The 20,501-nt window shown below is 46.8% G+C and overlaps 1 protein-coding gene across 11 annotated transcripts in view; it reads left to right on the forward strand.

The window, feature by feature from the left end:
• Positions 1–20,501, forward strand: part of tenm3 (teneurin transmembrane protein 3) — a 2,019,778-nt gene that overhangs the window by 1,428,876 nt on the left and 570,401 nt on the right. For all 11 annotated transcript variants that reach the window (XM_085979187.1, XM_085978950.1, XM_085979196.1 and 8 more), the window contains one exon: positions 20,073–20,354. In XM_085979187.1, coding sequence (XP_085835313.1) covers positions 20,073–20,354 — 282 coding nt within the window. The remainder of the gene's footprint in view (positions 1–20,072; positions 20,355–20,501) is intronic.

The raw sequence follows: 20,501 nt of genomic DNA on the forward strand, positions 1-20,501 counted from the left end.
GCAAGACCTAACAGTGAGGGATGGTGGGTTATTCAGAACCAATGTTGTCCTCACCCAATGTCCATACAGGCATTTTTTTAGTTGAAGCTGCTAGATGGAGATCAGGAGCAGAAATCGTAGCAGTTCTTTTTCCTTTCCTAGCGTATGGGTACTGAAGCCAATTATAGCACCCTCTACTGCCACACAAAGTGATACCAGCTAATTCAGCACAGGCCAGAGATCAAACTTCAGACCTTCTTGATGTACATGGCTCATCTACTCATTGGATAACAACAACAACTTGCATCTATATAGTGCCTTTCACATAGTAAAATGCCCCAAGGCGCATCACAGGAGTGTAATCAGACAAAGAATTTGACGCCAAGCCAAAGAAGGAGACAATAGGATAGACGACCAGATGCTTGGTCAAAGAGATCGTTTTTAAGGAGCGTCTTAAAGTAGGAGAGAGAGCTGGAGCGGTTTAGGGAGGGAATTCCAGAGGTTAGGGCCTAGACAACTGAAGGCACGGCCGTCAATGGTGGGGCGAAGGAAGCCGGGAATGCACATGAGGCCAGAATTGGAGGAATGTGTAGGGCTGGAGGAGGTTACAGAGATAGGGAGGGGTGAGGCCCTGGAGGGATCTGAACACCAGGATGAAAATTTTAAATTTGAGGTGTTGGTAGGCCGGGAACCAATGCAGGTCAGCGAGCACAGGGGTGAAGAAGAGAGAAGAAGAAGATGGGTGAACGGGAGATAAGCTACGGGCAGCAGAGGTCTGGATGAGCTTAAGTTTATGGAGGGTGTAAGATGGGAGGCTGGCCAGGAGAGCGTTGGAATAGTTGAGTCTGGAGATAACAAACACATGGATGAGGGTTTCAGAAGCAGATGAGCTGAGGCGGGGCGGAGGCGTGCGATGTTATGGAGGTGGAAGTAGGTGGTCTTCGTGATGGAGAGGATGTGGGGTCAGAATCTAAATATCTGTGTCGGCAATGACAACCCAGAGGTAACCTTCTTTATATTTGGGAATTGTATCAACAGTGGTAAATTGCAACTTAGTTGTCAATAGCTCCCAATAAAAATGTAAGATCTAGGGGGTTAAATTGGACCGTGTAGCACCCGTTTTTTAGGCACTACTCAGCCACCTAAGGTTTCAAAATGGTTTCCAAGATGTGTGTGCATACTTTCGACGGGAAGTGCACAGGACACCATTGGGTAAAGGGGTTTGTGCATGTGCGCCTAACGACTGCCGGCACCATGCAGAACAGCAAGAGCATGATATGAATCCGTGTGTATCGCTGATTTGAAGCCACCACTGACATTTTGCAACTCCCCGTTCCAACGACTTATATTAACCTCGCACAGCTGAACACGACATTAAATGGCATGAAGGACCCCCCACCAGCGCTATTTAAAGGGACCATGAAGTACTGATTAGTTGCTGGATTATTTCTTCTGGTTGCTGGTGCAATTGTACATGGTTTTGGAGCTTTTATATACTTGGCTAAAGTTTTAGTACTCTACAGGGAGTGATCTGGCTGGTCGTGCAGTACTTTTTATCTCATTTAAAATATTGTGCTGGAAGAAGTTGCTTCCAGATATGAGTGGCCTAGTAGGACTTCCTCTGGGAATTGAACATGACTGGAGAATGAACAGAGGCCATGCAGAGCAGGACATGCTGCTAGAAGAGGGAGGAGATGGAGGGGGAGCAGCGTGGCCAGCAGGAGGTCATATCTGCTGATGGTCTCCAGAGAGCAATTCTCTTACCTCAGCTTCGGCGATGACCAGTGCATGAGACATCTTTGGATCAGTTCCAAGCTCTACGCAAAGTCCTGTGCCAAGTTGGAGTTGGACTCCTTGACAATGTGCACAGGCTTTCTGGCAGGCTTTCCAGTGCACCAAGCATGTGGTTATGTAGCCTGGGCTATCAAAGTCCACATCTGACTCCTCTGCAGCAGAACTAGTGTGCAACCTCGCCCTCTGCTAGCCTATCCTCCCACCTTGGCATTGACCTCCGGCACTGCTTCCTGCCCCCGACCCCGCGGACACAGGATGTCTCCCCTCTCCAGCTCCTGCACCAAGGCCTCCAGTGTATTATCAGAAAATCTTGGTGCATGCTCTCTCACATGTTCAGATTAAGTTTTCAAACGACTTCCACCACTTCTTGCAGCCTCAATGCACCTTCCCTTTAAGAGGTGCAGGCTGCCTTTAAGTAGTGTCAGCCACCCGCAATATCAGGCTCCCTGCTGATGCGTGCAGCAAATGGCTACACGCAGAAATCATGTAAATCAGCAGGCAACACCAATTTAACATGGTTCCTGCAGCACAATGAACAAGCGCGTGGTAATCGCGGACTGCGATCCCCACGCCCATTTTCGGGGGTTATCCAGTTTAAACCCCCCCCAATAGTGATTAAGTGCTGAGTTCCCAGCAACTTTAGAAACATAGAAACATAGAAGATAGGAGCAGGAGTAGGCCATTCGGCCCCTCGAGCCTGCTCCGCCATTCAATGAGATCATGGCTGATCATCCAAATTCAGTACACTGTCCCTGCCTTCTCCCCATATCCCTTGATCCCTTTAGCCTTAAGAAATATATTCAACTCCTTCTTGAATATATTTAATGAACTGGCCTCCACTGCCTTCCGTGGCAGAGAATTCCACAGGTTCACCACTCTCTGGGTGAAGAAATTCCTCCTCATCTCAGTCCTAAATGGCTTACCCCTTATCCTTAGACTATGACCCCTAGTTCTGGACTCCCCGGCCATCGGGAACATCCTTCCTGCATCTAGTCTGTCCAGGCCTGACAGAATTTTATAGGTTTCGATGAGATCCCCTCTCAATCTTCTAAACTCCAGTGAGTATAAGCCCAATCGACCCAATCTCTCCTCGTACGTCATTCCTGCCATCATTGGTATTAGCCTGGTGAATCTTTGCTGCACTCCTTCCATGGCAAGAACATCCTTCCTCAGATAAGGCGACCAAAACTGCACACAATACTCAAGGTGCGGTCTCACCAAGGCCCTGTACAACTGCAGCAAGACATCCTTGTTCCTGTAATCGAACCCTCTTGCTACGAAGGCCAACATACCATTTGCCTTCTTAACCGCCTGCTGCACCTGCATGCTTACCTTCAGCGACTGGTGCACAAGAACACCCAGGTCTCTTTGCACTTCCCCTTCTCCCAATCTATTGCCATTCAAATAATAATCTGCCTTCCTGTTTTTGCCACCAAAGTGGATAACCTCACATTTATCCACATTATAGTGCATTTGCCATGTTTCTGCCCAATCACCCAACCTGTCCAAATCGTACTGGAGTTTCACGACATCCTCCTCACAGCATACTCTCCCACCCAGCTTTGTGTCGTCTGCAAATTTGGAGATACTACATCCAATTCCCTCGTCCAGATCATTAATATATATTGTGAACAGCTGGGGTCCTAGGGGTACACAAGGGGAGAGGGGTTTTCAACCCCAGCTTATGTAGAGTAGTGCGAAACCTGTTTGGTGATATTAGTCACTTTGCATTTCAAGATGTAGAATTCTTTCTTTTCTTGTACAATTCAGAAGTCTATAACAAGAATCTAAGCTAAAGAGTCTAATAAACAAGCCCCTACCCCACAATCCTTAGTTGATAAATGTACATGCCCAGTGTGGAACTATTCCATGCAGTTCATAAAGGTCCCAGGTTAGTCTCTAATCTCAGCAGGATAATGATAGAGATGCTGTACCAGCTCTACCACAGAGCTGGCGCAGGCACAATGGGTCAAACGACTTCCTTCTATGTTGTAAGTGGTTTCTTTGCCCCTGGACCTGAGAAAGAAAGAAAGACTTGCATTCATACAGCGCCTTTCAGGACCACCGGACATCTCAAAGCACTTTACAGCCAATGAAGTACTTTTGAAGTGTAGTCATTGTCGTAATGTAGGAAACGCGGCAGCCAATTTGCGCACAGCAAGGTCCCACAAACAGCAAAGCGATAATGACCAGATAATCTGTTTTTGCCGTGTTGGTTGAGGGATAAATATTGGCCAGGACACCAGGGATAACTCCCCTGCTCTTCTTCGAAATAGTGCCATGGGATCTTTTATGTCCACCTGAGAGAGCAGACGGGGCCTCGGTCTAACGTCTCATCCGAAAGACGGTACCTCCGACAGTGCAGCACTCCCCCAGCACTGCACTGGAGTGTCAGCCTAGCTTTATGTGCTCAAGTCCCTGGAGTGGGACTTGAACCCACAACTTTCTGGCTCAGAGGCGAGCGTACTACCCACTGAGCCACGGCTGAGAGGGGAAGAAAAATCACCCACGGTTTCTGCAGCTATCTGGTATCCAGTGACTGGTTCTGGAAATGTGTTTGTCAACTAATGACAGGACCTGAGTTAGCTGTGATGTTCCAATTGTCAAGTAACCTGCCAGCATTTACTGTTTTAAGCTCACAAATGAAGAAAGGATACTTGGAAGAGGAAGCGGCTGCCAGCAGGTGTGGAATTGTACACTGGCAAGCAGCAATGTCTTCAGGAGAGGAGAAGAGAAAGTAGGAATAGGGCAGAAAAATTACTTTGGTTTATTTTCATAATCATCCACAGCAAAATAACTGACAATTACATTAAATGTGATGCCTGTGGTGGTCTTCCTTTTGTAACCTGGAAGTAATACCAGTGATGATAGAATGCTTCATTAAGATGGAGAGTGAAGTAGTTGACTCAGAGACTAAGGTCCTGAATTTAAATAAAGGGAACTACGATGGTATGAGACGCGAGTTGGGTAGGATTGATTGGGGAATGTCACTCAAAGGGTTGACGGTGGATAGGCAATGGCAAACATTCAAAGATCGCATGGATGAACTACAGAATTTGTTTATCCCAGTCTGGCATAAAAATAAATCAAAAAAGGTGACTCAACCGTGGCTAACAAGGGAAATTAGGGATAACATAAGATCCAAAGAGAGGACATATAAATTGGCCAAAAAAAGCAGCAAACCTGAGGATTGGGAGCAGTTTAGGATTCAGCAAAGGAGGACCAAGGGATTAATTAAGAGGGGGAAAATAGATTATGAAAGTAAGCTGGCAGGGAACATAAAAACTGACTGTAAAAGCTTTTATAGATATGTGAAGAGAAAAAGATTGGTGAAGTCAAGCGTAGGTCCCTTACAGTCAGAATCAGGGGAATTTATAATGGGGAACAAAGAAATGGCAGACCAACTAAATACATGTTTTGGTTCTGTCTTCACAAAGGAGGACACAAATAACTTCCCAGAGATGTCGGGGAACATAGGGACTAATGAGAGGGAGGAACTGAAAGAAATCAGTATTTGTAAGGAAATGGTGTTGGGGAAGTTGACTGGATTGAAGGCCGATAAATCCCCAGGGCCTGATAATCTACATCCTAGGGTACTTAAGGAAGTGGCCCTGGAGATAGTAGATGCATTGCTGGTCATCTTCCAGAACTCGATAGACTCTGGAACAATACCCATGGATTGGAGGGTAGCTAATGTTACCCCACTATTCAAAAAAGGTGGTAGAGAAAAAGCAGGGAATTATAGACCGGTAAGCCTGACATCAGTAGTGGGGAAAATGCTAGAGTCCATTATAAAAGATGTAATAGCAGAGCACTTGGAAAGCAGTGACAGGATCGGACAAAGTCAACATGGATTTACAAAAGGTAAATCGTGCTTGACTAATCAACTGAAATTTTTTGAGGATGTAACTGGTAAAATAGATAAGGGAGAACCAGTGGATGTGGAGTATTTGGACTTTCAGAAGGCTTTCGATAAGGTCCCGCATAAGAGATTAGCGTGCAAAATTAAGGCACATGGGATTGGGGGCAAGGTATTGACTTGGATGGAGAACTGGTTGGCGGACAGAAAGCAAAGAGTTGGAATAAACGGGTCATTTTCCGAGTGGCAGGCAGTGACTGGTGGGGTACCGCAGGGATTGGTCCTAGGACCCCAGCTGTTCACGATATATATTAATGATCTGGACGAGGGAATTGGATGTAATATCTCCAAATTTGCAGATGACACAAAGCTGGGTGGGAGGGTGTGCTGTGTGGAGGATGTTGTGAAACTCCAGTACGATTTGGACAGGTTGGGTGATTGGGCAGAAACATGGCAAATGCACTATAATGTGGATAAATGTGAGGTTATTCACTTTGGTGGCAAAAACAGGAAGGCAGATTATTATTTGAATGGCAATAGATTGGGAGAAGGGGAAGTGCAAAGAGACCTGGGTGTTCTTGTGCACCAGTCACTGAAGGTAAGCATGCAGGTGCAGCAGGCGGTTAAGAAGGCAAATGGTATGTTGGCCTTCGTAGCGAGAGGGTTCGAGTACAGGAACAAGGATTTCTTGCTGCAGTTGTACAGGGCTATGGTGAGACCGCACCTTGAGTATTGTGTGCAGTTTTGGTCGCCTTATCTGAGGAAGGATGTTCTTGCCATGGAAGGAGTGCAGCAAAGATTCACCAGGCTGATACCTGGGATGGCAGGAATGACGTATGAGGAGAGATTGTGTCGATTGGGCTTATACTCACTGGAGTTTAGAAGATTGAGAGGGGATCTCATCGAAACCTATAAAATTCTGTCAGGCCTGGACAGACTAGATGCAGGAAGGATGTTCCCGATGGCCGGGGAGTCCAGAACTAGGGGTCATAATCTAAGGATAAGGGGTAAGCCATTTAGGACTGAGATGAGGAGGAATTTCTTCACCCAGAGAGTGGTGAACCTGTGGAATTATCTGCCACAGAGGGCAGTGGAGGCCAGTTCATTAAATATATTCAAGAAGGAGTTGGATATATTTCTTAAGGCTAAAGGGATCAAGGGATATGGGGAGAAGGCAGGGACAGGGTACTGAATTTGGATGATCAGCCATGACCTCATTGAATGGCGGAGCAGGCTCGAGGGGCCGAATGGCCTACTCCTGCTCCTATCTTCTATGTTTCTATGCCATTTGACCTCAGGTCAGATAGTCATGGCTCTATCTTCTTTGTAAATCTGTACATTTTTTTATTTAAATAGAAAAGAAAGACTTGCACTTATATAGCACCTTTCATAACCTCAGGACATCCCAAAGCGCTTTACGGCCAACAAAGTACTTTTGTAGTGTAGTCACTGTTGCAATATAGGAAATGTGGCAGCTAATTTACACACAGCAAGCTCCCACAAACAGGGATAAATATTGGCCAGGACTCTCCTGCTCTTTTTCCAAATAGTGCCGTGGGATCTTTTGTGTCACACATACCTAAGTGTAATGGAAAATAATGTGAAAATCAATTCAACATGTAAAACTGTGGACGTTTGCAGTTCATTCGCCCTCTATACTTTGAAATGAGCCTCTCAGTATTGTTTGGTGAATCATTTCCCACAGGTGATGGCTCTCCATCAGCGTATTTGCACTTTTACTTCTGACAACTTTAAACCAGCTCCTTTAAAGATGCTGCAACTGACCAGAACGTTGACAAGGTGATGCTTAGAAATGGTTCAGAACTAAGACTTGGGCTGTTTTTTTCAACAACAAAAAAGGTTGTTCAATATTGCATCAAATAGCATCTCATTTATCTGTAGGGTTCCACATGAAAGTCGACTCTAACCAGCTGCACACTCAGGGGCCGCTCTGTGGAAACTGAAAGCTCACATTAAAGCACAGATCAGGCAGAAAGTCAGCGGGATTATGGTTTGCTTTCAGTCGAAGTGTTGTGTAAACTATCTGTTGCACAGGTTGGCACAGTGGTGCACTGCACCGACGCTGCAGCGTTTTGTGGAGGTTGGCAGACTCACACCTGTCCTTGCACAAATTTCCGATCTCCTGGAATCACAGAAGGAGGCCATTCGGCCCATTGAGTCGGTGCCAGTGTCAGCTCCTTTAATTGGTGTCACCCATTGTAATCAAACTTGCCGAAGAATCATAGAATAGTACAGCACAGAAGGAGGCCATTCGGCCCATCGAGTCTGCACCGGCTCTTTCGGAGAGCAATCTTTTTCGTCCCACTCCTCTGCTCTTTCCCCATATCCCTGCAATTTTTTTCTCCTTCAAATATTTATCCAATTCCCTTTTGAAGGCTACTATTGAATCTGTATCCACCACCCTAACAGGCAGTACATTCCAAATCCTAACTGGTCGTTGCGTAAAAAAGTTTTTCCTCATGGCGTCTCTTGTTCAATCACCTTAAATCTGTGCCCTCTGGTTATCAACCCTTCAGCCTTTGGAAACACTTTCTCTTTATTTACTATCTAAACCGTTCATGATTTTAAACACCTCTATCAAATCTCCTCTTAGCTTTCTCTGCTCTAAGGAGAACAACCCCAGCTTCTCCAGTCTATCCACGTAACTGTATTCCCTCATCTCTGGAACCATTCTAATATCTGTTTATATTCTTAATTTTCTTGGCCATATAGTCAGGGAGATAGACCCTCTGCCTGACCGCCTCCCCCCGCCACCCCCCATCCCCCATACAGGGAGAGATGGAGGGAATATCTTGTGTACCTCCTAGCAGCTACTTCAAGAACAAGAGGCTTAAAAATAGGCCTTCCTATCAGACAGTCTTAGCTAGTGCTAACAAACAGGCTTTGGGGGCCCTGTGTCATTAACGTGGGTCTCAAGCAGTATTAAAGCAGTGTAGCAAGTATCTGATGCTTCCCACCCTTACACCAGTTTCTTATCCAAATCCCAGGTTATACTCTGCTTTAAGCTTAAAGCATAGCCTTTCATGCAAAGCGTTCACTTCCTTTATGAGAAGAGGGGGGGAAATGATGGCGGCGGGGGGGGGGGTGGAAGAAACACATTAAGATGAAATTCCAGTGAAATGAAATGTCAGCCATTAATAATGCACCTTTCAGCTTGAAGACAAGAGAATTAAAATGCAATTAGCGTGTCAGTGTTCCTAAAACCATAAAATTTAAATCCCTTGAAACTAAAGAGTTTCACACTAATATTAACTGACGGTTTACTAATTCTGGTCTCCGAAGACTTCCAAATACTTAAACCATATAAAACAAGTCAAAAACACATTATGAATTCAATCAAGTCTGTTCTTTATTAAATAAGTAAAAAGACCAGAAAAAGATGTGCTTGTTGTTGCCCTCCCACTCATTGCTAACATCTGCTAAGGGCTGTTATCTTGCTTTGAGTGCACCAGCAAGGTGGGGACAATGCGGTGATCTTTGCCATCAAAGAAAGAAGAAAAAAAGACTTGCATTTTACAAAGTGCCTATCACAACCTCAGGATGTCCCAAAGCGCAATGAAGTACTTTTAGAAGTGGAGTCACTGTAGGAAACACGACAGCCAATCTGCGCACAGCAAGCTCCCACAAACAGCAATGTGATAATGACCAGATAATCTGTTTTTAGTGATGTTGCTTGCAGGATAAATATTGGCCAGGACACCGAGGAGAACTCCCCTGCTCTTCTTCAAAATAGTGCCATGGGATCTTTCATGTCCACTTGATGATGTGCCTCAATAAATCCGAGACTCAATGTTAGCGAAACAAAACAAGGCTTTTATTGACTTAGAAGGTAACACACAGGAGAGAGGTATCTTCCATCCAGAGGTCTGCCGTACTGGATGTGCTGCAGGCTGGGCCAGCTTACATAGGGGCCAGGTATGGGCGGAGCCCTACACATAGTACAATACAATGGTGAGGAAACGGAACTGAGGTAAGGGAAATGAAACTGAAACCAACCACAGTCACAGGCAGTGATGAATGGAATATTTCATCACACTTGATAGAGTAGATGGGCTGGGTTTAATGTCTCATCCGAAAGATGGCACCTCTTATTGTGCAGCCCTCCCTCAGTACTGCAGTGGGAGTGTTGGCACTCCTTCAACAGTGCACTGAAGTACAAGCCTAGATTATATGCACAGGTCCCTGGAGTGGGACTTGAACACACAACCATCCTGGACTCAGAGGTGAAGGTGCTACAGGAAACTCTTTTTTATCCGGGACCGGCGTGGTGCCGGTTGATCAAAAAGTCCGGATTACAGAGAGGTATACTTACCAAGGTACGAGAGCCACGTACACGGCCACAGGTGCAGGAGCCCCGGTTACACGGCACTTGTGCAGGAGTCTCGGTTACATGGCCACAGATCCAGGAGTCCCTGTTGCACGGCCACAGATCCAGGAACCCCAGTTACACAGCCACTAATATATAGTAAAAACTTACCTGAACCTACTCCTGAATTTTGCCAGTTAAAAGAGAGTTTCCAGTACTACTGAGCCACGGCTGACACCAAGGCTGACCTCGACTGCTGTGGCTGAGTCTGATTCTGATGGCTGCTTCCCACCCACGCCCATACTGTACCAAGAGGTGACATAAATGGGAAATAGCTTCAACATGGGAATGTGGGAGGACTTGGACAACACCATCTAACTTCAGCTCCTTTTGTTTTGATCTTAATCTACCAGCAAGTCAGTCAAAACATCAGAACCACTGAGGAGGTCAGCTCCTGGCTGCCTCTTGAGCGGTATCTTCAGGAATTGGACGGTTGATTGCATTTAGCATGGTTTTTGAAATAAATCTGGATTTAGTCTGCTGCCACTGTGAGATGTTTTTAAAATGAGATCTGCGACCTCACTTACTATACTGGCCATTGGCGTAAGTGAGATTCCGTGAGAGAAATAAATAAATGGAAGGGTGTTACCAATTTGAGATTGGTTGGAAACACATTGAAAATAATTGGAAACTAGAGACCCAGCGGGTAAATATAGTGTGAGATATGGTAGCTGGAAGTTTCCAGGTTTGCTTCCTGGTTCCCACTGAGTTCTCTGGTTCCAGCCAGGGTAGCGTTGTCAGTGCTACAATTTGACTCGTGGGTCAGATCTTCACGTTGTCCGACAGTGTAAAACGGGCGATAGTGAGTCGGCAGCCCGTCTTACATCTCTCCTGATTTTTAATTCCGTTGAAGACAACGATGTAATTTACAGTGATATAAGACGGATGATGATTCGCGATCACCCATTTTACACTATCGCACAAAGTCAAGATCTAGCCCAGCTCCGGCCTCGGGAAAGGGTCATTTGAGGCAGGTTTCTCTTCCCGATTGCTATCCAGTGACCTCTGTTGAAATGTGTGCTGCTTGGACGTTGGATGTGCACAGGGTCTGACTCGGACGTCATGTACAGTTGGTGAGTCTGCATGTCCTCCAGCTGATACATGAAGAATGGTCGGCGTGGGCGAGGCGGTTGAAAGGGTGTTGAAATTAGGAAATGACAACAGAAAACGCTGGAAAAACTCAGCAGGCCAGGGTAGCATCCGTGGAGAGAGAAACAGAGTTAACGTTTCAGGTCGAAGACCTTTCGTCAGAACCTTTCATCGACCTGAAACGTTAACTCTGTTTCTCTCTCCACGGATGCTGCCCTGGCCTGCTGAGTTTTTCCAGCGTTTTCTGTTGCTATTTCGGATTTCCAGCATCCGCAGTATTTTGCTATCGTATTGAAATTAGGAAAGTTGTGTTCAGCTTTGACACTGGAACTCCCCAAAATCTGTCAGTTAACCATAACATACTATTGGATATCATAGCATAAGGGCTATGTTACTGGACTAGTAATCCAGAGAACGTGAGTTCAGAATCCCATCATGGCAGTTTGAGAATTTGAATTCAGTTTAAAACAATCCGGAGCTAAAAACAAATTGGAACCAGTAAAAGTGACCGTGAAACTGTCATATTGTTGTAAAAACCTAACTGGTTCACTAATGTCCTTTAGGGGAGGAAATCTGCCATCCTCACATCCTTATATGTGAATCCAGTCCCGCACCCATGTGGTTGACTCTTAACTGCTCTGTGAAGTGGCCGAGCGAGCCACTCGCTTGTACCAAATCACTACAAAGAATAATTGCAGCAGTTCAAGAAGAAGGCAACGAGGGATGGGCAATAAATGCGGCCTTGCCAGCGGCACCCACATCCCAAGAGTGAATAATCAGTGAATCTGGGCTCGGTGCGGTAACGCTGTTTTCAGTCCCTGACAAGAAACAAAATAATCATTAAGGGTGGAGGCTTTTAACTGAAGTTGTGTTTCATAGAAACATAGACGATAGGAGCAGGAGTAGGCCATTCGGCCCCTCGAGCCTGCTCCGCCATTCAGTGAGATCATGGCTGATCATCCAAATTCAGTCCCCTGTCCCTGCCTTCTCCCCATATCCCTTGATCCCTTTAGCCTTAAGAAATATATCTGACTCCTTCTTGAATATATTTAATGAATTGGCCTCAACTGCCTTCTGTGGTAGAGAATTCCACAGGCTCACCACTCTCTGGGTGAAGAAATTCCTCATCATCTCTGTCCTAAATGGCTTACCCCTTATCCTTAGACTGTGACCCCTGGTTCTGCACTCCCCCGCCATCGGGAACATCCTTCCTGCATCAAGTCTGTCTAGTCCTGTTAGAAGTTTATAAGTTTCAATGAGATCCCCTCTCATTCTTCTAAACTCCAGCGAGTACAAGCCCAGTCGACCCAATCTCTCCTCATACGTCATTCCTGCCATCCCAGGTATCAGCCTGGTGAATCTTCGCTGCACTCCCTCCATGGCAAAAACATCCTTCCTCAGATAAGGCGACCAAAACTGCACACAATACTCAAGGTGTGGTCTCACCAAGGCCCTGTACAACTGCAACAAGACATCCTTGCTCCTGTATTCGAATCCTCTCGCTATGAAGGCCAACATACCATTTGCCTTCTTAACCGCCTGCTGCACCTGCATGCTTACTTTCAGCGACTGGTGCACAAGGACACCCAGGTCTCGTTGCACTTCCCCTTCTCCCAATCTATTGCCGTTCAGATAATAATCTGCCAAGCTATTTGCATAAATGCTCTGAACCAGCCCAGGATTGGCACCACAGGATAACTTGCAACATATGTGCAGGCGCTCTGATATGAGCGCACACAATCCTCAAGCAGGCACAGTGATTGTTTTTAAAATAACCTTTTAAATAAACTTCAAATATCTTCAGTGAGGAAAAACCCATTGACACGGGGATGTAAAAAGGTAACCGAAGTGCTGAGGCTGGGTCGAAGCCTACTGGGGAGGTGGCAGTGATCTCTGCTCACTCTTAAACCACCTATAGTACAGACACTGTGGCCCTGATTTTAGAGGAGGGGGGCGGGATCGGTGCGTGTGAGCCCCAATGCGGGCGGCGGAGATTCCGGGGCGTGGCGGCCCAGCTGATCTTAATGGCTGGACCTCATTTACATAAAAGTTCCCGGAGACCCGCCCCCCAACCCGGCCAGATCCACTACCTGGCCGGAGGGTGGGAGCAGGAGCGGGAATTTGGCAGCTGGCTGTTAGTGGGAGGAGGGGTCTGAAGGCGATCCGGGGGGGGGGATCACAGCCATAATCAGAGATCGGGAGGCCAGGGGTTCCATCGCATTCGGGGAGGAGTTTCTACCGCGATCGAGCGGCGGGGCGGGGAGAACCGAGACCGGGGGGGTGGGCGGTGCCAGGGGACTCCTTGTGGTGAGTTTTGGAATCAGCAGGCACAAGGCTGTTTTGATCCGAAAGCAAAGCTGACGCAGTTTTGTGATTAAACGGGGTGCAAGGCTCTTTAAATACGATAGTGCCCAAAGGCTGAAGTCAGCTCCGATTGCACTAGATGATCTGCTCACTACAGGGAGGAGGTGGCGGCCCGTTCTTACAAATTAGATTGTTTTCCTCGGAGTCGGGGGACCAGACGTATTTCCTGGAGATATTTTGCACAGCCTCAAGAGAGTTTCTGTGAACTATGATGCCCTCCCCCGCTGCCACCCCCCACCCACCCTCCTGACACCCACTTCACAAAGCTTCAGGACATGGAAACACAGGCAGCTCTAACAAGGGGAAATGCTCAACGCTGTCATCGATTTGACTGTTAGTTTTAAAGATTTTTCAATTCCATGTTACAAGTGTGTAACCGAGCACGCGAGTTGTCCTTCTTGCTGTCAGACCCTTAACCCTTCGAGGCCCGCAGTAGTGTTTCTGCATCAAAATCAAAACAACACTGTCTGTCAGTGCGTTCCCAGGAGCCCACAGGTGAAGAGGTGCTGGTCGATTTTCCATCACACTAGGTTCTTAAAACCTGACTCAGCAGTGCCACATTTTGGGCATAGGTTTACAGTCCAGACTTATACTGCATTTGGTGCAGTACAAACATTTGCAATGCTGTCAAATGTGCCATTGTGAGTAGCCTTCCGAAACACAGTGAAATGTCTGGTAAGGCACGGAACTTGGGGCCCCTGTCCCTGGAACAAAAGCTGGAGTGTCATGGGATCTTTTATGTCCACCAATTACTGTTTTGGTCAGTGACTCTCTTCCCCCATCTCGTCGGCTCCTCGAGGAGCTGTATCTTCCACGGGCGCTGGCAGCATGACAGCACCTTGCTGAAGATACAACTCTGCAGTTGTGAGCCTAGAGTACGATTCTCAGCAGACTATTCCACCACGGAGGGCATAACAGACAAGCCAGCCTGATCCTGTCCTTACCTGATGCCGGACATAAATTTAGCCTTTCTCGACCTCAGAAGCTTCCAAAGCGCTTTACAGCCAATGAAATACTTTTGAAGTGTCATCACTGTTGTAATGTAGGAAATGCTTCAGCCAATTTGCTCACAGCAAGCAGCAGTGAGCTAAATGACCAGATAATCTGTTTTAGTGATGTTGGTTGAGGGATAAATATTGACTAGGACACCAGGAAAAACTCCCCTGCTCTTCTTCGAAATAGTGCTATGGGATTTTTTACATCCACCTGAGAGAGCAGACGGGGTCTCAGTTTAACATCTCATCTGAAAGTCGGCACCTCTGACAGTGCAGCACTCCCTCGGCACTGCACTGGAGTGTCCGCTTAGATTTGGTGCTCAAGTCCCTGGCGTGGGACTTGAACCCACAGACCTTCTGACTAAGGAGCGAGAGTGCTGCCCACTGAGCCACGGCTGACAGCTTCGATTCTCACTTGTAGTAAAGGGGGGGGTCACGAAATAGGGATCAAGGGATTTTCCTCTCTGCAGTCCACAGGCACCAAGGCTAATTGCATCACCCTGGTACATGCCCTGGATAAGACTCAGCAGAGAGCAGGAATCAGCCCTGAGACCTTCAGGACTACCTTTCTTCCAACAGTTTTCAGAAAATTGATTTCTACTGATGTGAGAATGTGTCAATTTCAAAAGTTAAGAAGATGTTTCATGTCGCTTCAGTGACCAGCTTATACTGCGTTATTTGATCTCGGTCAAAGCGGCAGTAGGGGGGCCACTACAATCAACTGCGGTGCCTCTAAGATAGGGAAAGAAAGGAAGAACTCACATGTATATCGAGCTTTTCGCAAGCTCATGACGTCCCAAAGCGCTTCACAGCCAATGAAGCGCAGTCACCGTTGTAACGTAGGAAGCGCGGCAGCCAATCTACGCACAGCAGGCTCCCACAAGCAGCAAAGGGAGAGGAAACTCAGCCAGAGCTGCTGCTCCTGATCACTGTTGAGTGAGCTGTGCAACAAGTGCACATGTTAGGTTGTTCGAAGATGACAGGACCGTGCTTGGCTTTGACCCCCCCTCTTCCCCGTGGTCAATTAGCCCGCCGACGCTCGCTTTTGAGGTTCCCATTTGAATAACGCCCACGTGTGTGCGAGCTGACCAGCGACAGAAACCATACCCCCAGCAAGGGGTCAACACATGCAACAACAACTTGCATTTATATAGCGCCGTTGACATAGTAAAATGTCCCAAGACGCTTCACAGGAGCGTCATCAGGCAAACATTTGACACTGTGCTACATGAGGAGATATTTGGACAGGTGATCAGAAGGTAAAGAGCATCTTAAAGGAGGAGAGAGAGGTAGAGATGCAAGAGAGGTTTAGGAAGAGAATTCCAGAGCTCAGGGCCTAGGCAACTGAAAGCACGGCCTGCCAATGGTGAAGAAGAGGTGGGAGAAAATGAGAGAGAACATTTTTTTTCGAGCAAACGATGTTTCGGTGCCTAAAGGGTTAGCAAAACAAACCAGAAACTGCCGCGATTTACCGTGACAACTGTTTCAGAACTGCAGCAAATCCCAGGGAGAAATAAAATTCAAGTTAAAAGTCCCCTCGTGAGCTGGGCTGTGTCATTTTTGGGAGTGTGACGTTGCACTGAAGACTGATATTTGGCTGTTTTCGACTTGTTTCACTTCATTAGGTCTCCCAAGCAATCAGTTAAGGTATTCCTGCACTGTAAATCTGTGACAGCTGATGTTTGATTTGCAGTTAATTATAGCAGTTGATTTTCATAATTTATGAGTCTTACTGTCAGACCCCATTTAGTATTCAGGCTCCAGATAATGCTGAGTGGTGTAGGGTGATATGACCTGGGCAATGAACCAATTAACAGGCAGAGTTAACGTTAAGTCAGCCAAGAGCCTGCTGGAATGAAGTCCTATTGAAGATTGTTCCTATGTGGGAATGAGACCATGAACTGGTTTATAGGTTTTTCCAACATACTCATCCACCTCCTATCCCCACAATGCTGACTCTCGCATATTATCGCTAAAATCTACATTGACTTATTTCCAGGAATGATGAACATTTAAAATAGACTTTCGATTCAGGGGGTTTAGAAATCTGAATTCTCTCTCACTCGCAATTCTGAATACTGAGGCCACACTAGTGAGGAGGGAGCCCAGCCTTTTGTAGCTGGGCAGTGCCTCGGGCACATAACGACCGGGAGTCAGGCGAATGTACACCTGTCATCGGAGAACTGGGCACAGACTGCCAGGGGCCGGGCACGCGCTGCCAGGGATTCAGGCACATGCTGCTTAGGGACTTGGTCACACACTGTCAGGGACTCAGAGAAGCGTACTGTCAGGGAATTCAGCACTCTCTGTCATAGACTTAGTAACATACTGTCAGGGACACCTCCCCCCGCCTCCGGGCACCTGCTATCAGAGACTCAAGAGATACGTACTGTCAGGGTGTCCAACACATTCTGTTAGAGCCAGATACATTAGTTGATGGTACAAGGACTAGAGGGACACCAATTTAAGGTTTTGGGCAAGAGTTACGGGGGGATGTGAAGAAAAACTTTTTTACGCAGCGAGTGGTGAGGACCTGGAACTCGCTGCCGACGGAAGTGGTGGAAGCGGAGACACTCAATGTTTTGAAGGGGAGACTGGATAGGCACTTGAGGGAAATAAATTTGCAGGGCTACTGGGATAGAGCGGGGGAATGGGACTGACTGGATTGCTCTACAGAGAGCCGGCACGGACTCGATGGGCTGAATGGCCTCCTGTGCTGTTATGACTCTATGACATAACACAGTAGACAAGGAACAACCTACCTATTCCTCCCCTGAAGACTACCGAGGAATGATGGACACGTTCAATGTAAAAATTGAGTAGTAAGACTAGAGGAAGGAAATACACCCTAAAAAGTAAGTTCTTAATTAGAGTAGAGTAGAGTAGCAAAGGAAACTAGATGTGCAGATACACAGATCATTAAACAAGTATAAGGCCCATAAAAGGCAAATAGAATCCTTGCTTTTATATCTAGACGCATAGAATTCAAAAGCTAGGAGGTAGTGCCAAGCTTGTTCAAGACCTTAGTCTGTAGTTGGAGCATTGCGTACAGTTTTAGACACTGCATTATAGAAAGGATAGAAAAGCAATAGAAAAAGGAATTAAACGAGATGGTTTATATGGAGAAAAACACTGGCATTGACGTGAGGGCCAAATAGTCAATTTCTGCCCGAGGAAATTAAATGACAATCAAGTAGGGAATGAATGCTGATTCTTTTTCCTAACAAATTGTTTCGAGCATTATACATCTAAATTATCTTCCGAGTCCATTTTGAAAGACCGACTGCACACACGATAAGGTAAACCCAATAAGGAATTCAGGAGATACCTCTTTACCCAGAGAGCGGTTTGAACGTGGAACTCGCTGCCACAGGGAGTGGTTGAGGTGAATAGTACAGATGCATTTAAAGGGGAAGCTAGATAAACACATGAGAGAGAAAGGAATAGAAGGATATGCTGATAGGGTGAGATGAAGTAGGATGGGAGGAGGTTCGTGTGGAGCATAAACACCGGCACAGACCAGTTGGGCTGAATGGCCTGTTCCTGTGCTGTAAATTCTATGTAATTCATCAAATTGCACTGAAAACAGTGGCCCTGACAACCAAGTTGGGCTGCAAGAGGGAGCCGATGCATAAATGTATACCTGCAAAGAACCCCGTGCTGAGCTCAGGGAATACGATGGGCCAGGTGGAGCAAGTCAGTGTGGGCCACACGCACACAATTCTTAGATGCTGACAAACTGCTGACTGGCGCCCATGACAACTGTTTGGCAATGTACCCAAGGAGCCCCGTGTGCCCACTATGCCGGTGGTCAGTCCGAATGCCGCTGGGACCTTGCACATCGGTCAGATGGATTACAGTTGTCCTGTCCTATATGGAAGGCCCGCCCAAAAATGTTCAGATTTATCAGTTGTCCGATAATGCGACTGGCACACTTGAGCCAACACTCCAGCTGTCTAGTGCCCATTTGGGATGGTTACTGTAGGGAAAGTCAAGCACCGATTTTAAAAATATATCCTGGCATCCCATACTAGGTTACTTCCTGCCATGTACCACTCCTGCCGAGTGCCTGGCACACCTTTCCCTCATACCAGAAAGTCCTCCCGGACGCTGAGCGGGCAGCCAGCCAGCCAGTGTCTGCTGGTGTCCAAAATTCTGGCCCTGGTGCTCCCACTGCCTCATGGGTGATAGGCCAAGAACAACTACAACAACTTGTATTTATATAGCGCCTTTAATGTAGTAAAACGTCCCAAGGCACTTCACAGGAGCGTTATCAAACACAATCTGACACTGGGCCACATAAGGAGATACTAGGACAGGTGACTAAAAGCTTGGTCAAAAGAGGTAGATTTTAAAGAGCATCTTAAAGGAGGTGAGAGAGGCGGAGAGGTTTAGGGAGGGAATTCAAGAGCTTAGGGCCTAGGCAGGCTGAAGGCACGGCCGCCAATAGTGGAGCGATGAAAATCGGGGATGCGCAAGAGGCAAGAATTGGAGGTTGAGAAATTATTGCAACTATTGACTTCGTGCTGTCGGGCGAGGCTGACTCATTCTTGCCCAGGCGCATGGATCCCTTGAACAGCTACAGCACCCGGGCTGTTAGATCAGGTAATTAATTTCAGTGGACCACACTAGGGAATATATATATATATTCCCTAACACGGGCCATTATGTTAGGCATTCAGATACAAAACGATTTTGATAGAAGCCTTGACACAGGCTGCTGGAGCAATGTGCTGGAATAGGGGAAGGACCCAGAAGTGGGGGGAAAACAATTTTTAATAAAAAAGTAAAGAATTCTGAAAGCAGAACTGTAAGAGTCTCAGCCAAGCTGTTTCTAGTTATTTTATGATGTGGAGATGCCGGTGTTGGACTGGGGTGGACAAATGTAAGAAGTCACACAACACCAGGTTATAGTCCAACAGCTTTATTTGAAATCACAAGCTTTCGGAGCGCACCTGACGAAGGAGCAGCGCTCCGAAAGCTTGTGATTTCAAATAAAGCTGTTGAACTATAACCTGGTGTTGTGTGACTTCTTATAGTTATTTTATCAGCACTGTAATGGTTTGGAACACCATGAGGACGGAACATTCTTTTAAACGGTCAGATGTTGACGATAGGAATCTCAGCCTTCAATCCTCTCCCCTGCTCCTTCATGACAGGTGTCATCACTAATGCAGTCTGGGTAAGGCCCTAAATCATTGTTTCAGCGGTCAAGCTTAGAGGAGTTGAGACAAAGGCCTACTATCGGCTTTCACACATTTCGTGCCCATCCAATTCTCCCTCCATTGTCCCTAAACTCTTCGTAAGGCATTCACCCAGCCCCCAACTTCTCCTATACCTGCCAGCTTGTTTTTGTTTGACACCTGAATGTAGGTGACAGGGGCTTGAGATGACAAAGCAGGGGCTGAGGTACTGGGATGTGTGTGAATGCTTGGAATGCAGCAGACAAAAGAAAAGGACTTGACCACCTCACACCATAAGCTTAACAAGACACCTCTCTGTGATGCCTGACTGAATCCAAAACCTGTGTGTGTTTGCGTGTGGACAAGAGGAGGAGGGGGGAAAAAAAAACAAAGCTTCACTTCCACTGTTATTCCCACAACAGGGGCAAATTTCTCCCTGAGGGAATTGGGAATCTGCGAGCCGGCCACTCGACGAGGGCTGGCGTTCTGCTCGGAGATGGGGCTCCCCCACCGAGGATACTCCGTCAACGCAGGGTCGGACGCCGACACGGAAAACGAAGGAGTGATGTCCCCGGAGCACGCCATGAGGCTGTGGGGCAGGGGGGTCAAATCCGGACGCAGCTCCTGCCTATCCAGTCGTTCCAACTCGGCCCTGACGCTGACCGACACAGAGCACGAAAACAACAAGTCAGACAGTGAGAATGGTGAGTTCAGAAGCTTCTTTTGAAATTCCGAGTACTCTTGCTCGCAGTTCTCTCTCTTTCTCTCTCTCTCTCTCTTTCTCTCGCTCAACCTTCGCAGGAACAAGTCCCTTTTCCACATTTTTCATTGATGTCATGTCCTTGAGTACT

The sequence above is a fragment of the Somniosus microcephalus genome, chromosome 1 (genome assembly GCF_052327205.1).
Source record: "Somniosus microcephalus isolate GS21.2 chromosome 1, FLI_Smic_1.0, whole genome shotgun sequence".
Classification (NCBI taxonomy): Eukaryota; Metazoa; Chordata; class Chondrichthyes; order Squaliformes; family Somniosidae; genus Somniosus; species Somniosus microcephalus.